The sequence below is a fragment of the Lactuca sativa genome, chromosome 4 (genome assembly GCF_002870075.4).
Source record: "Lactuca sativa cultivar Salinas chromosome 4, Lsat_Salinas_v11, whole genome shotgun sequence".
NCBI lineage: Eukaryota > Viridiplantae > Streptophyta > Magnoliopsida > Asterales > Asteraceae > Lactuca > Lactuca sativa.
The window spans coordinates 33,053,132-33,071,386 of NC_056626.2; the positions used below are offsets into that span (position 1 = coordinate 33,053,132).

The 18,255-nt window shown below is 32.9% G+C and overlaps 2 protein-coding genes across 2 annotated transcripts; both read right to left on the minus strand.

Annotated features, from left to right (window-relative positions):
* Positions 1-1,490: 1,490 nt before the first annotated feature.
* Positions 1,491-2,137, minus strand: LOC128133400 (uncharacterized). The gene is made up of 2 exons (XM_052770813.1): positions 2,029-2,137; positions 1,491-1,954 (listed from the first exon to the last, which is right to left on the minus strand). Exons 1-2 carry the CDS (start codon positions 2,135-2,137, stop codon positions 1,491-1,493), a joined length of 573 nt encoding a protein of 190 aa, XP_052626773.1.
* A 13,256-nt stretch (positions 2,138-15,393) lies between these two features.
* On the minus strand, positions 15,394-17,906 carry LOC111896491 (F-box/FBD/LRR-repeat protein At1g13570). Its single transcript, XM_023892480.2, has 5 exons — positions 17,721-17,906; positions 16,771-17,350; positions 16,255-16,362; positions 15,993-16,151; positions 15,394-15,898 (listed from the first exon to the last, which is right to left on the minus strand). Exons 1-5 carry the CDS (start codon positions 17,747-17,749, stop codon positions 15,611-15,613), a joined length of 1,164 nt encoding a protein of 387 aa, XP_023748248.1. The 5' UTR covers positions 17,750-17,906; the 3' UTR covers positions 15,394-15,610.
* Between the last annotated feature and the right edge of the window lie 349 nt (positions 17,907-18,255).

An 18,255-nucleotide genomic window follows, 5' to 3' on the forward strand; every position in this document is an offset into this window, starting at 1 on the left:
GAGAACAATACCAACAATATCCACAGAATAAGGAAGAAGATACGAACAGATTAAGACCAGCCACGAGTTAATCCGCCACCGGAGGAACAAACGGCACCGGAAAAACGAAGGTGAAAATCGCCTGATTGATCTGATGAAGAGGGAGTAAGAAGAAATCGGGTCTCTCATGTGTCTGCCGATCGAAAAAAGAAAAGAGCATGGATTAGGGTTAGTGAGTTTAACAACGATTTAAAAATGATATGTGATGCTCATTTAATGATTTTCCAAATATACAACATTTATTTTTGGTTTATAAAGGTAAAATGACTAAGTTACCCTTTATTATTTAATTAATGATTTCTTTTTTCCTAAATTCTGATTGGAGCATTTAGGCACACAATATTTGCTAAAAACATTTGAACCTCTCTCTCTCTCTCTATATATATATATATATATATATATATATATATATATATATATATATATATATATATATATATATATTAGTAGCGTACCCGCGTGATACATCGGTAGACAATAGTTTTCGTACGGAAGACATCAAGTGCGGGGGTAAACATTTCAATTTCGACATTTACTTTTGGTAGGTCACAAATGATTTCATTTTGGAAGCATATCGTATTTTAGTGAAACACAGGGTATCGAAATAGTTAATAACCATTAATTACTTTAATAATATTCTTATCAAACATTTGGTTACTCAAACTTAACCGCATATATGCACTTGGTTGCTCGAAGTTTAAAAATACTTTTAGCAAATATTTGGTTACATAATGCGACGGCCCCGAATTGCTTCTTACTCATAATTTGTTCCTTTCTTTCAATAGATCTTAGCGGTGTAGACATAGGGTTCATATTTTAATGTTTATGTTTAAGATGTTATTGTTTAGATTTTAGCATTTAGGCTTTTGGCTTTTAATTTTGCTTTTAGCATTTAACAGTTATCAATAAAATAAATTTGTATTGTATTGACACATTTGTATTTTATACATCATATGCATCTATCTAATCATCATTGGTGAGTGTTTATAGCTTATAGTTTTCTGATGGATATACATTGTTTTACTTCATAACTCATCTGCATAAACACTTCAAAAGCAGTGATAATGGTGTTAATTTTTCCATTTCATTTTATTTTTTGTACTATGAAACTTCAATCAAATTAATTTTCAATAAGGAGTTTCTAAGGTGCTGTTTGTTTTTCTGAATCCAAAATGTCTGCAGTCTGCGGACCACATCTGCAAGCCTCTGCAGCAGAAGAAGTGGACCAAACGTCTGCAGTCTGCAATAAGAAGACTTTTTGTTTTTTAACATCTGCAGACTGCTGAAATAAACTGAATTTTAAATAAAATTATTTTACAAACTTAAAATGATTTTTCAACACCAAAATTTTAATAATAATAGTCTTATAACATTGAAAATAAAATTCATGCAACTAAATTAGTCATACAATAAAAAAATTGTTTTACAATAACAATTTCATTTAAAACAATTCAATCTATATTGTGCATCAACTGATCAGCAATTTCATCCCGTAACTGAGTCATATATTCACGGTCTGCTGCAGTACCATGTGTTGGAATCTCGTCTTCATCATCATCAATGGCCACATTGTTATTTCGAAACGGGACATTGGGTTCATCATATCGTGCGAAATACTCATCACTCAATCCTTCTTTCCTTATATAATTATGAAGCGCGAAACATGCCATGTCAATGTTTCTTTGTGTCACAAACGGGAATGGTGTCATCCTCTTCAATATAGGGAAGCATGCTTTCAAAACACTAAAAGCACGCTCAATGACATTCCGAAGTTTTGCGTGTCCATGGTTAAATTTTTCTTTATTGGTCAATGCACGTCTTTGACGAAAATCTCCAAGCCAATACCTCACATTACGATAAGGGGCCATAAATCCTCGAGTGTGTGCATACGCGGCATCACAAAGATAATATTTGTCTGAAAAAAATGCAAAACACTAATCAATTTTCAAATTAAGATAAAAATATTTAAAAAAAAAAACAAAAATTTACCTAGTGGTGGAAACGGGAATGATGCTTGTGGATCGGCTACTGCTTCTGATAATATTCTAGAGTCATGCGCTACCCCTTCCCACCCGGTCACAACAAATGTAAAAATCATATTGAAGTCACAAATTGCCAATACGTTTTGGTAGCAATCTCCCTTTCCCCTACTTCTATATAAGTCTTGTTTCTTAGCAGGGACAAGAACATGTATCAAAGTGCCATCAAGTGCACCAACTGCTCATTTGAAAACCCTTCGTAGCCTCCTATTATGTCCTGGAATGTTTGGATTCGGGTTAAAAGATGTTGGTACTATAACATCTTGTGCGGAAATCATCATTTTTTCCAACACTTCATAAAAAAATTTATGAATTGTTTGCTTCGAGTGTTGAAATCTCCGCTTGATAATCACGTAACGTTGATTATGTCCGATCATCATAAAAAACATAGCCATCTTTTCCTCAACTGATACATGTTTGCTGTCATTTAATGAGTAATTTGCTCTAAAATGAGCACATAGTCGTACAAAAGATTTACGGGACATGCGTAATACTTCAACACATTGTAAACGATTACGGTGTAATAACTCCAATGTGTATTCGTGTCCCGTTATTTCCGAATCATTATCCAATAATGTCTAGTTGTATATATAGTTGTGATAACTGAATAGTTTTTTGGGTTTTTTTACGAGTTAAATTTAGCCATAATTAAACAAATATTGTTCGACTTAACTGTTTTGTGCAATTTGGTTTTTGGTAAATGGTTCCATTATTTATTTATTTATTTTAGTTCAGTTCTTGTTCATGTTTTTCTTTTTTAGCATGGCTAACTGAATTCCTTATCCATGTCAACAAATTGATTTTACAAATTAAAACCGAATAGACCACTAAATGTTTTTCTTTAATTTAAAAAAAAAAAAAAAAAAAAAAACATTTTTTTGTTTCACCATATTTGAGTTTCGGAATTCAGATATATATTTTTAGTTTGTTTTCAGATTTAATTTTCTTTTTACTTACAAAATATAATATTTGTCTGAGTTTCTAAAACTATTTTTATTTTTATGAAGTTCCAAAACTATTTTTTATTTTTAAATATAATTGATTATACTATAAAAGTTGTGTATATTATACTACAATGTCAACTCAATATGAGTTTTCAAAGAAAGAATATGTTAAGAATTTTAAGTAATAACTCCAAAAGAAATTATGTGGTCATTTCCGATGATAAAATCATATTTTACTTAATTAAACTTTTATCAAAATATTTTAATTATAAATGGGGTTCTGACCACCTAAAAGCAAACACACTTTTATAGGTTTTAACCCAACTTTTCATTTTTGACAACTCAAAACCGATTTATAGAAAATATGTATGTTTATATTGACAATATTTTTTTTTTTAAACGGAGAGTATATTATTAAAGCTAAAAAAACAAACAAACAACAACAGCACAAGCGAGGAGTTCGGGCCAAATTACAAGAAACAGTCCAAAATAGCGATGAGTTCCAAGCATGCCAATCAATAGAATTACAATTAGATATATGTTTGATCCAATTGAAAGTGTTTAAACTAATATCAGCAACTGTGATCATGATCGCCCGCCTTTCGCTTCTGAAAACAATCGCATTCCTGGCCTTCCATAACATCTAGAGAGTGGTGTATACTAGAGAAAAACATTACTTCTTGATTTTTTTGCTCCCCATACAGTGGCGGAGCTTCAATCTTTGATTTTTTGGGCCTAATATGTATAAAACTATAAGTATAGGGACTATTTCTGCCAAAAAAATTAGGGGGGGGGGGGGGGGGCACAGCCCCTTAGCCCCATATAAGATCCGCCCCCGTCCCCACAGTAGAATTAAGCATATCCAACAAGTCATCACATGAATTTGGAAGCCTCATAAGAAGGGAAGACCAGTTCACCAGCCATCTCCACAGAGCCACAGCAAAATAAGAAGAGGAGAAATAAACATGATCAATGCTCTCATTAGTTTCTTTACAAAAAGGACATAAGGTAGACAAGACATGAATCCACGCCTAACTAAGCTCATGAAAGTATGAATTCTGTTTTTAATCAATCTCCAAGCAAAACAGTTGATTTTTAGAGGGGTCCATTTTACCCAATTGAAAGAGTCGAAAGTCCCATTGTTGGACTGAATAGCCATCACATCTCTTAAAGCTTTCACCGAAAACACATCTCCACCGTTGCCTCCCCAAATCCACATGTCATATTCGTCATAAAACCTGAAAACAACAACCTAATCCGATAATACCTGAAATTGGCTTGTTTCCCTCCCACCTCTAAGCTTCCTCGCTCAGTCCCATGAAAAAGACGAATTTGCCCATTCATAATATTGACTCTCTCAACCACAAGACAATCTTTATTTTTCTCAATTGCATAAAGGTTAGAATGAACATCTTTTAAAGCTATATCACCACACTAACACCCTTCCAAAAAAGTGTTTTGTCACATTTTCCAACAACTCTTTTAAAAAAAATTATCAAACTATTGACAATATTTAACTATTTACAAATTAGATTAATGAAAATAAGATAAATTATCTTTGCAATGTTAATAATTTGTATTATCTTTTTATTTACTTGAATTAAACTGTGAAAAAAAGTAAACCTTATATATTTTAAAAATTATCTTTTATCACGATAACCTTTAAAAAATTGGAAATAAAAGAAAGTTTTTTGCGGTACAGTAAAAAATACAATAAGAGAGGTGGGCATGGGCAACGCCCCAAGGGGCCTTATTGGGTGTTGTAACATGTGAACACCACCCCCCCCTTTCCCGTTATGAGGCGTTATTAGCCTGCGCATTGCTCCCCGTTACCACCATAAGATGTTATAACACCTCTTTTTTGTCTTTTTCCTCTTTTTTGTCTTTTTCCTAATAACGCTGGTGTGGGCGTTGCCTACACCTACCAGTCTAAGGAAATATCTACATTATTATATAGTGTGTGTCAAAGAAAGATGAGTAAATTACACGAATGGTCCCTATGGTTTAGGATAATTTGCACGTTTGGTCTCTAACTTATTTTTTAAACTCGGAATGTCCCTACTATTTGTTTTTGTTACGTGCTTGGTCCCTACTGTTTGTTTTTGTTATGCGTTTGGTCCATATCTTACCTAAAAAGACTTTTATTTAAATAGGGAAAATGGTGGGGTATGTAAGGTAAGGTGAGGAGGTGGGGTTGAGGGTGTGTTTATTTAAATAAATTAAAAAATCGAGGGAAAAATACTCTTTTTAGGTAAGACAGGACCAAGTGCGTAACAAAAACAAATAGTATGGACCTTTCGAGTTAAAAAATAAATCAGGGACCAAACACGCAAATTACTCTAAACCATAGGAACCATTTGTGGTATTTACTCAAGAAAGATATGAATGTTCTATAGAAACTAATGATATTGTACTATTTGTTTGTTTAAATACGAATATATGTTATAAAATATTTTGTAGACATCACGGATATTAGTTTACCATTTTATATTATCTAATTCTTCAAGGCGTTCCCCTCTAGGTAGTTTATTTTATTAAGGTTGGCCAAACATTTGTTACAATGAGTTCCTATAATCGAGCTTTCGACTAGATATTTTCCCCGCACAACGCTTCATCGAACGTCATAATGTAGTTTACAAAGTTATGTCTACTGTGATTCAACAATCAGGGTTTTAGCTTGCAACCGCCGCCGGTGGGGGTGTCAATCTCGTATAGATCTCTACATGTCTTTCCCGCTCACTTAAGATTTAACAATTATAGGTTGGGGTTATCTGAAAACGAATCGGCTAAAGGATAAATAGTCGTTCTCATTTAACAATTGTTATGTTTAACCTTATAGTATGTTTATCGATATTGTTATCTTTAGTTTTCTTTTGATATAGTTCTCATTCATAATTATACTGATACATACATGCATACATACATACATACATATATATATATATATATATATATATATATATATATATATATATACTTACTTACTTATATATAATTATCGTAGTTTTTGATGTTTTTGATAGGATATTAAGGCATAGTAACAACTAGGTACAATGCTTATCCTAAGGTTTAGCCAGCGTAACAGCTAGGCACTTTTACCCTAGAGAATTTGACAGCATAACGACTAAGTATAATATTATCATATAGTTTAGGGTAGAGTTTCTACCAAGTATAATATTATCCTATGGTTTTGAGCAGTATAACGACTAGGAATAATATTATCCATAAAATTTTGGCAGGGTAAGTACCAAGCATAATATCGTGCTAATGTTTCATGCATTTTCAACTACTAATATATTACAAATAATAATATTTGTGAGATCGATAATATAGCATGATAACATGTATTCCCCCATAAAACTTTTAAAAATTGGTAAAAGTGGGGTTGTGAACTCATCCTAGTAGTGTGAATCGTAGAAGTAAGGTACCTTCGGGACTTTGGAGCTCGAAGACCTCTTGCGAACTGATGTGCGTCGAACACAAGAAGAAAGAGACCTTGAGAGAGTGTGCAGAGTGAGTCTGCAAACACCTCTATTTATAGCAAGGTTTTGGACTACGCGTCACGCCTTTTGGGGTGCACATCGTGCAAAGTGTGTCATGGCTCCTACCGGACGTTGCCATGTATCACTCTCTCATTGGGCCACATCATCCTCAATCTTTGTGAATCATATGTTAGTGTGCGCGCTTCGCATGGCGCGCTTGGTGCGCATACAAAAATGGTTTTGTAAAATTCATATCTATTGCGTACGATCTCCATTATTTACTCTCTTTTTACTCATGCGATGTTCTCGGCTAGTACAACAACCCTCCTTTAGGTTGTTTTGAAAAATGTTAACTTTCATCTTTTGGCCTAACGGGGTATCCAAAAATGATTTCTATAAAAATCATAACTTCCTCATACAAGCTCTGATCTTGACATTTTTCGTCTCAAAATTCTTATATAGAAGAGTACAATAACTTTTCTTTTTGTGCAATTAGCCAAAAATTAACCGATCTTTTCGTATTATTCTTACGTCGTAAAAATTATTTACGCGGTTTATTTTTATTTCTAGTAAAAACCATAAGTTCTTCCTACGAAGTTGGATTTTTACGAAGCTTATATTTTTGGAATCACATTGTCATGTACTTCCCGACTATGTTAACCGGTCCCTAAGATGTCACTACTTTCCACACACCTATTTTTGAGCCTATTCGTCACACTATTCATATATGCAATGGTGTACTTGAATATATTTATCAATAAAATATTGTATTATTTTGTTGCCCTATTACATTTATCTGTCTAAGCTAATTCCTAACGACGGTTGGTGACATATTTTCTCAAATTGTCTCACGTTCCATGTTCCCATATTGCCCTTGGGCTAAAAGAATCACTAGAGCTAAAACTTCACTAGCTTTACTTCATGCTTATGTTCCAATATCATCTCTAAAGTGTCAATTCATGCTCATGAATGTCATTCACTTCTTAGATGTCAATCATCATATAATTATCCATAGATTTCCCAAAAACCCTCTCAAATCCAAGTATATACATGATTCTACCATCATGGATGAGTTTGAGCACTCCAATTGGATTTATTTTATTCAAACATCATCTAGGTCATTGAATCCATCTTAATTTCTCATACAAATACAAGATTCCCAAACTTGGGATTCTAGGGTTCATGGGTGCCTTTTTACCCAAATCATCAAATCCATCAATGGGATGATTGGATTGAGATTGGAACCATCAAAACTACTTAAGGGAGGTTAGAAACCAGCACCCGAGTCAATGAATCTCAATAAATTCGACATTGGGATTTTACCCACTTCACAAAATCAATTTCTATGTTAAAAGGGGAAGAGATTTTACTTTGTAAGCCTTTGTTCCTTCCCTTCTTTCCTGGGTTGCTCAATTCTCCACTTGAATCAAACCCTAGATGGAAAACGATGAAGAATCATCATAAGAGAGATCCCTTGGATGTAAAACACGGTTTGGGAAGAATATGGAGAGTGTGTGCATCTTATTTCCTCACTTTTCACATTTGGTCCCTATAGTTCATGCATTTTTAACAATTCTTACCATTATTTGTATTTTTGCATTTTTATCATGTTATTTGACATATTTAGATCATTAACATCCTTATTTTATTTTATTTAAAAAAATTTTAGGATGTTACAGGCACATTGGAGGGTTAACCTACCCGAGGAACACACATCTCCCACCAAACCTTGAATAGATCCAAAATTGTCTACCTGGGTTATGATCAGTCTAAGATGTCACCTTCATTTCTTGAGTTCCACATCTGCAAACCACCGTTATGTTGAGTTCAACACAGAGGAAGACGTATTCGAGTTGGATTGGAAAATAGTATCATTGCAAGCATATAAACAGGGGGTTAAGTGAATCGATGAAATACCCTCACATGCTTACCACGTGAGGGCACTTAACAGCTCCAATTTGATGGAGTGACCCAAAAGGAACATCCACTAAAAGTTTTCAAACCACATGGTCCATCCTTAAAGACGAAAAAAAGATAGGGACAAAACTTGATATTTCTGGAAAACCAAAGGAATTGTCTAATAATAAAATAGTTGTATTTAAATCTTTAACATTTTATACATTAAACATAAGGGTGATACATTAAATATAAGGGTGAAGGAATAAACATCTAAAGGCTTTTTAGACCAAATTGTAAAGGCCATTGTTAATGAGAAGGAGGGTGCATATTCGATCCCTCTTCCCTTCCTTTTCTCCCATAAAACACAAATTTTTACAAGTCCAAGGAAAGGTGATAGACATTATATATAAGCATCAAGGATAAAAAGAAAGAAGAGGTTCTAATTTAATTAGTTAAGGTTGTGGTTTGGGGGAGAGAGAGGTCGTAAGTTCAAACCCCCTCCCTTTCTTTTCTCCCACAAAAGCCAATTTGTTAAGGGTAATGAATTGGCCTGATGTGGCATTGGCAGCCACATCCACACCCGATCTAACTTGGCATGCCATGTAGGCGATTACCAACCGAAAATGTCAAAATGGGCTAAAATGGTAAATTAGCCAGTTTCTTGAGTTTTTCTATTCAAAAAAGAAAATTGAGACTTAATTACCTAATCGTTAATTTTTCCAAAATTTTGTGATTTTTGTGAAGATTTCCCTTATAAAAGAAAAACAAATTTGTAAAAACGTAAAACTCTTAAAAAGATACATATAAAGTGATATGTAAAAAAAGTTTTAAAAGACACGGTAACACATAGTTGATAACCACTTGGGTTGTGATGAGTTGGTAAGGCATGTGGAAGATATGGTGAATAACCTATTGACCCATGTTCAAATCCTGACACTACTAAGCCGTTGTGGCCATGGAGGTTCGCCTGCAGTAACTCCAGGGCATGAGGCAAAGCCTCATGTTTGCAGCAGGGGATTAGTCGGTGCGTGAAAGCTGGCCCGGAAACCCTCGTTAGGGAAGTTCCCTTTCCAAAAAAAAAACACATAGTTGATAAAAATGAAAACAATATATATATATATATATATATATATATATATATATATATATATATATATATATATATATATATATATATATATATAAATGATTTGGTTTGTACTAAACATAAAATTCCAAATAAAAAATATAAAATATAAAAACCACATAGATATGTTTGGGAGAAAACAAAAGCCCTCACCACCCACTTATATTTCCCCCCAAACAACCACCATCATTTTCCTTAAACCTTGCTCCACAGCGTCTCCACAATCATCTGTCAAATTCACCAACCTTTCATTTGCCATAATTGATTAATTGCAAACCACATCATGGTTGGTTGACATCCATCGAAATTCAAACATGTTACATATTACTTTCATTCTTAAAAAATACAAGTCAGTTATTGCAAGTAGAAAATAAATTATCATATCTTTTGGTGAAAATAGCAAATTTTGCTGCTGTTTCATGCAATTGGGCTAAACTAATATAGGCAAACTATATTAAAATGAAACATAGACTTCATAAAGACTCCAACGGATTATTCATTATATAATCGCAACCAATATAAAAGAATTGGATAGATACATCTTAAGTTCAAAACCATTAAATTCAAACGCCTTAACTAAACACAGTGTAGGTCTTTTCTGCAATTCTGAATACTTCCAAGCTAACAAAACTAAGCTTCAAACATTATGAAAATCAGTCATCAAAAACCATATCTACAATCATAACCAAATCAAAAAAACAAAATAAAAGATAAGTTATGGTCATGGACGCCCACGCCCGAATACGATCTTTGCATTAATTAGTTGATGCACGTTGATATAATAGAAACTCTCTTAACATCTTAACTTCTTCATTAATAGAAACCCGACTATCAATTATTATTCCCACATTCTTTAGCATAGGTGACTTCCCCAAGATAAGCTTCACAAAATCCATTTCTGGCCTTATGTTGCTCATGTTCCTTATCTCTAATTCACGCAGATGACCAAAGCTAATGTAGCTGTAATCTTCCACCTCAAGACCGATCGAAGAAACTTCTGTTGAGTAGCATATCTATTGAATAAAAAAAAATACATCTATTAAAAATCACATGGCATATCATTGTCATAACTCATAAAACATTATGGCATTCGTTCATATTATTTTACCTCCATTATAACTTTCTGTATATTCGGGGAGCTTGTAATAAAAAAAGAGCAGAACGTAACTCAACTTCTTTCCCAAATCGCAGTCCAGATAATACAAGAACTCGAAGGTGGACAGGTACGTGCAGACAGAAGCTTTTGTGGCATCGCCCCTGTAGCAAAGCACTTTAACCAAAAAAAAGACAAAAAAAAAAAAGAAACAAAACAAGGATTAGGTGATTAGAAAAGAACAATTGCACTTTAAGTTGTATGAGATGCAATCTTGGATCGATATGTGTTACCTTAACTGGATACGAACTCATATGCAAATGTTCAATTAATGGTAAACACTCAAATAGCTCAACAAAGTCAGAATTCCAACTTCCAATAGCATGTTTTTCATCTTCTATCTGCATCAAAATACAACTAGACTTATACTAAAATACTATAATGTAGAAACTTCTCTTTAAGGCAAAGACATTGAAACATGTCTTTTAAATTTAGGCTTCTTTCTCTATGCCAATGTGTTGGTTTGGGGAGTGAGAAAAGTGGGGGTTTGAGTAATTTCATCCATGGTTCTAATGACTATAAAAAAATACTATATATCATAATTATATAGAAGCTAAACATAGTTTTTTGCATCCGAATCAGTGCACGTAGGTTAAATTAACATTCTTTCAATTAAGAAACCTAACAACTGAAATTTGATTTTCTAATACTTGTTAGTCCTAAGTAGTTAATATTCTGCTAGGTTTTGTTGAAAATCAAATTTTAATTGTTAGGTTTCTTAATTTTGAAAGAATGTTAATTTAACTTAGGTGCCCGGTGTGAGAGATTTGGATAAAAAAAATGATGAGATGTCTACGTCGATAAGCAGCTTTTCCTCCAACCACTTATAGAGATGGATTTTGAGTCAATGCAGTTGCCTTCCCCCTTACGCCTCAGTCATCTGATGGTAGCCTGCATGCTTTATGCTCAACCTCCCATCATCCTTTCCTTAGCATGGCATAAGATTGGGGTTTTAAAAACAAATGGTATGTCGTACCTCTTGAATTTGTTATATTGCCTTTTCCTAATCCTTTTCAAAACTTTTTATAGCTATTTTACCATGAATTTTGTTAACATTTTTAATCTATCAAATTTTTAGTTCAGGTGTAATTTGTTGTCAAATTTTCCGAGAGAAGAAGGGAACTGATGGTGATACAAGTATTTAGGAGCACAGATTTTGTTACTTTATAAGCCAGGGTATCTACTAAGCTGTACAACCTAAATCTTTGCAAGTTATGCTTGAAGGTGAATGCTCTTTATTATTTATTTATTTATTTTTTTGCATTATAATACCTCAACATCTGAAATAGCAAATATATAAAAGGCTAATACATTTTCATTTTCACTGTAACTTGTTTGTAATGACAGTTGTTCAAATGGAGATATTACCTGCTAGCAAAGTCTGGAATATTTTCCATATAACCTTGACTCACAATCAAGTTTTCTGGACAACTTACCATAGAAGGTTAACAAGTCAATGATTTAAAAGCATCGACAAACTTGGAATTCTTTCTCTAGTAAGTCCATTATTTCCCTTCATGTTGCATGGATGTTTAATGTTTATATAGTGTTTTTCCTTTCCAGAGAAGTAACATCTATGGATTTTTTTTTTGACCCTATAAATATTTTATCAGTTAATATTGCCCAGTTTTTCTGAAAAAAAAAACCAACAATTTGGCTAAATGGTAAGAGACACTCTTGCAACCGGTGTCATGAAAAAAGAGATCATAATGATAGAACTCAAACTACCAAAATGTTGTCACGAAGAAGCTCGATTTTAAATTGGATGGATTATTAGTAGGAAAATATATTGGTGAAGATTTAACTATGCGAAGATATCAATAAAAAAGATTAACATTAAATAAATACCATCAACAACACAAAATTGTAATAGAACTTCTATAAATTATTTTCAGTTTTTGTATAATTCACTTTTTATTTGTTATTAATGCATTGTATTTTACAAGCACGTTGTTATAGGTTACATATTGCTTTCCAAAGTATAATGTGTGTGTGAATGTGTCTATGTTTATTATTATTATAGCATTGTACTTTGTCTTGTTCTTTTACACATACATTGTAGCAAATTAATTACATTATCCATTTTTTTCGTATTTTGAAATTGAATCTGCTGAAAACATGAAAAGTACGCTTCTAACAAAATCTAATTCATATGAATCTCTTAAACTTTAAGATTAGACATTAAAGAACTCTTTTCAGGACCTCTAAAATTCACTAATATATATATATATATATATATATATATATATATATATATATATATATATATATATATATATATATATATATATATATATATATATATATATATATTAAAACCCAATGAGCTTAGCACAGTAACCTTTGATGACTTTAGGTTTTTGTTATAATTCTTTAACCATTTTGACACTTTTGGTCATTGCAGTTAAAACTTTTATATTTTGACATAAAATACAAAAACCTTTAGACTACTAGGTATGGGCAACATGTTATTACATGTTATCACATCCAAATTGTCACCTCATCATCCTAGTCACAATTTGGTGTTATAACACCAAAGGTGGAAATGGGCAACACCAAATAACATGGGATAACGCATATTATTTTCTATTTCTTTTTTTATTTTTTTGGATGTTTTTAATTTCTATTATCCTAATTTGTTTTATTTTTTTATTTACTTCATATATTTCTAATTTATTTTTTAATATATGTCATATATTTATAAAAAAACATATAACTTAATAAAACATAATTTCATTAACTAGAAAATTAAAAATACCATACAAACTTTAAAAAAACATTACAAACTAAAAAAAACATTGAAAAAAACACACGATAGTCATAATAATTAAAAAAACACCGACAAACTATTCTTCGTCCAAGTATTTTTCTCTCTATCTGTGCCTTCATCCTCCGTATCACTTCAGCTCGTCTCGGTGGTAAATTTTCTTCGTTTGTAGTAAGAATTGTCAAATCCTTCAATATGCGATCTTCTTGGGATTCTTGACGAAGGAAATCCAAATGCTCCTGTTGCAATTCGTATATTTTATTTGCGATTTCCGTGTGGGCGTCGAATTTTTTTATCATTTCCTTGTGCTCTCGAAGCCGACTTTCATTCTTCTCCGCATGTCGTTGAGCGCACTTTGCTTTGTCACGCCCCATAGGTCGTCGTGGCGGAGAGATTTCCTCGATGTCGTCAAACTCGTTCGGGATCTCATCGGTGTCCGCGTTGAGGTTGATGTTCGTGTGTCCGTCGGAAATGTCAACCGAACCCGAACCACGAGACCTTTTGGATTGTTGTTCCGATGATGTTGGCGTTTTCATCCATTTTGGATCTTTCCTCACTAACTCCCATACTTTTTCATACTCAAATACGTGCCCCATTTGCACGTGATATTCCTCCCTCGTGGCTCTAAACACATCGAAATCATTGGCACCACTTTGACGTTGCGAATAAAGTTTGTTGTATATGGAATTGAATTTGGTGCACTTCCAGCTAATTTGAGTCCATTTGCCACTAAGCATATCATTATTGCGATACGTGTCACCCTTGTTCAAAAAGCAACTATCTTCATATCGTTTCCCATAGTTGGTTGTTTTGAAGTACCGCACCAAGTTGTCGCCAACACAAGCTCTTCCTCCGGTGTCCACCATGTTGGAGGTGCTTCCATTTCGTCCATCCCGACAACGACCTCTTTCCCTTTCTTTTTTGGTCTCCCTTTTTTTCCCGCTGCTTTCTGACTACCCCCGACTTGCGTCTCGACAACGGGTTCTTTCGTGGGTATGGGTTGTGTGACTGTTTGGCGCATGGGACCAAATGTGTTAAAAAGAATTTGTTGAATTTTTGCATTTTGTTGCACAAATGGTGATGTAGAGAATTGTAGTGGGGGTGAGGCTAGATTGAAAAATTGTCGAAATATGGAATTTGTGGTGAGTTTTGCGAGTTTAGAAGGTTAATGTATCCCTCATATCCCGCAAAACTTAATGGAGTGGATGTGTTTGTCTTCGGAGGAGGGGTATTCGGGTTTTGATCCATGGTGATTTTTTTGTTTTGAATGATAATAAAAGAAATAGAGATAGATATAGAAAAATAGAAGTGTAAAAACAGATATATATATATATATATATATATATATATATATATATATATATATATATATATATATATATATATATATATATATATATATATATATATATATGTATATATTGATATAGTTTAAAAAATTAAGTAGTAATTTTTTTTACAATTCACCGTTTTTAACGGTAATATTACCGTTTTTCAACGGAAAAGAAAATGCAATGGTCGAATAGTTGGCGTTACGATACGTTACCATGGTCACGGGGCTTGGCGTAATGCCCCATAACGGGAGCCTGGGGCGGTGTTTCTGCGTTATGACGTCGTTATGAGTGTGCCACGTCAGATAACGCCATTAGGGCGTTGCCCACACCCGTCACTCTTAGTTTTTGCCATAATTTTTAGCCATTTTGACATTTTTGGTCATTACAGTCAAACTTTTATATTTTGACATAAAATTTAAAAAAAAAAAAAAAAAAAAAAAAAAAAAAAAAAAACGTCCCCGGATGAAGCCCGAACTTTCCTCCTAGTTATTATTAATCATATTTTAAGAGTACAAGTGTTTTTTTATGGTTTGGTTTCCTAATTATTAAAAATGAAATAATGACTCAGACTGGATTATATAAATGCAAACAATATTAAAAAAGTGAGATAGATCCATCCTAATTTTAAAACCATTAAACTCAAAGGCTTAACTAACTAAACGCAACAGGTCTTACTTGCAATTGTGCATACTTCCAATTAGCTAACATAACTAAGCTTCAAAGGGTGCTTCAAACATTATGAAAATCAATAATCACAAACCATATCTACAATCATAACCAAACCAAAAAACAAAATAAAAGACGAGATTAATATGATGAAACACAAGTTATGGTCGTGGACGCCCGAATACGATCTTTGCATTAGTTGATGCACGTTGATATAGTAGCAACTCTCTTAACATTTTAACTTCTTCATTAATAGAAACCCTACTATCGATTATTATTCCCACATTCTTTAGCATAGGTGACTTCCCCAAGATAAGCTTCACAAAATCCATTTCTGGCCTTATGTTGCTCATGTTCCTTATCTCTAATTCACGCAGATGATCAAAGCTAATGTAGCTGTAATCTTCCGCCTCAAGACTGATCGAAGAAACTTCTGTTGAGTAGCATACCTATTGAATAAAAAAAATACATCTATTCAAAATCACATGGCAAATCATTGTCATAACTCATAAAACATTATGGCATTCGTTCATATTATTTTACCTCCATTATAACTTTCTGTATATTTGGGGAGCTTGTAATAAAAAAAAGAGCAGAACGTAACTCAACTTCTTTCCCAAATCGCAGTCCAGATAATACAAGAACTCGAAGGTGGACAGGTGCAGACGGAAGCTTTTGTTGCATCGCCCCTGTAGCAAAGCACTTTAACCAAAAAAAAAACAAAAAAAACAAGGATTAGGCGATTAGCAAAGGACAATTGCACTTGAAGTTGTATGAGATATAATCTTGGATCAATATGTGTTACCTTAACCGGATACGAACTCATATGCAAATGTTCAATTAATGGTAAACACTCAAATAGCTCAACAAAGTCAGAATTCCAACTTCCAATAGCATGTTTTTCATCTTCTATCTGCATCAAAATACAACTAGACTTATACTAAAATACTATAATGTAGAAACTTCATTTTAAAGCAAAGTTTGGCACGCCATAGCTACTTAGTTAGCTTATTTTTCGATTTTGTTTAGGTTGTCATGTTTGCCAAACCAAAAAATAGCTTATAAGTGAGATTTTTAAAAAACTACTAAGACTAGCTTTTCAACAAATTTATTGAGCTTTTTTAAAATTCTCCCAAATATAGCTTTTATTAATTATATAAAAAAAAATAATAAATAAATCTTCTACGTGTCTTTTTATGTCATTTTACATTTTTCAACTAGCTTATCAGCTAATTTTACCAAATATCATTTTTCATCGGCTAATAGCTTTTAACTAGTCTACCAAACATAAGTTAAAATAGAGAATTTTGTTGGACTTTACCAAAGTGAAGCTCTTAAGTAACGGGCAATTGAAGATAAAACGGAGAAGAACTTTGACAGTTACGCCGACATTGTGAAAGTATAAACTCGTGAGCATACCGAATCCATAAAACTTTGATGGAGGTTGAAATGTACAATTTTGGAGGTTTAAATGTGTCAATTGTTGCAACATAAAGAATGATGACAACAACTTATGGTCTTTTCCTGACCCAATGCAAAGAGTAAAGCTTTTCAAGGTAGGGTTTCTTGATAGATGAAGGATGATTTGGTCAATCTCACAACAACTGCTTAGTTGGGAAGCAGAAAGGGAGAACTCAAGTATTGGGCGATGGTGTAGCAACAAGATTGGGCACACAATGTGTAAGAGTTTACATCGGTTGGATAAGTGATTGTAAGGAAATTTTTGAAAGAGTTCATCATCAAACTTGAGTTTAGGCATGTTCACACAATGATACCTCCAGTCTTGAGATAAAATGCTTGTTTTGAATGCATCTCGCACTGGGAGAAAAGTTAACATTGCTTGTATTATATTTGGTGGAAGATTGTTTATCATATCCAATGATGAACCTTCAACTTCCATGCTGCAAAATTTTAGCAAGGGTAAGATTAGTACAATAAGATATTTAAGTAAAACTAATTACATTATTGTTGTAAAACTGATAATGAAGATATTGTTAAAACTAACATCAGTTACACTAAACATCTTCAACAATTAATTTACATCTTGTTAAAACTAAGATCCGTTACTTGTCGAACTTTAAAACCAAAAGAAAAAAAATTCAAAACTAACATGAAAAGCCTATAATCATTCTGGAATTTAGCGATCAAATTGCAGCATGTGAAACTGAACTACATTTACAGTGAATAATTGGCAGAATTACATAAAATTTTCAAATCGAAAAGAGTATATGAATAGAAATTGTTAAAGTTTGGGTGTTATATGAATTTCACCATCGGCGGATCACTGCTTTCTCTTCCATGTATTGGTACACCAACCACCGTGGGTCGCCGTCCTACACTGCTTGACCGGTCTGTCACTCGTCTTCAGCGCTCCTTCCTTGTTCCCTGTCGATACCGACGCCGCCTCCCATGGTTTTGTATTAGTGTTTATATGTTTGGTATTTATATGAGGGTTTCTTTTTTGCATAGCCTCCCCTGTTTCTATTTATGGAACAAAATCATATTTATTTACGCGCAAAAAGGTATTAAAAATATACTTTTTATTTTATTTTTTCGATTTTAGGACGTCTTTAAGACGTTCTTATTTTTTAAATAAAATTGAAAACTTTAATTTGAACATAATATTTTTTCTTAATTTTATTTAATATTGATATTTTTATTTTTATTCATAATATAAAATACATTCTTTTATTTTCTTTTATTTTTTCGATTTTGTTATTGAATTTTTCGACCTGTGATAATAATCTAACTTAATAAATAAAAATCATTTTTGTTAAATGTCATGTTTTTTATTGTATTTAACACA

Bases quoted from the DNA above. Each gene is read 5' to 3' on its own strand.
- LOC128133400 (XM_052770813.1), bottom strand. From the start codon at position 2,137: ATGATTTTTACATTTGTTGTGACCGGGTGGGAAGGGGTAGCGCATGAC. The intron at 1,955-2,028 runs GTAAATTTTTGT...CATTTTTTTCAG, and splicing joins ATTCCCGTTTCCACCACTAG to ACAAATATTATCTTTGTGAT.
- LOC111896491 (XM_023892480.2), bottom strand. From the start codon at position 17,749: ATGGAAGAGAAAGCAGTGATCCGCCGATG. The intron at 16,152-16,254 runs GTAACACATATT...TTTTGGTTAAAG, and splicing joins TGAGTTCGTATCCGGTTAAG to TGCTTTGCTACAGGGGCGAT. The intron at 15,899-15,992 runs GTAAAATAATAT...TTTATTCAATAG, and splicing joins TACAGAAAGTTATAATGGAG to GTATGCTACTCAACAGAAGT.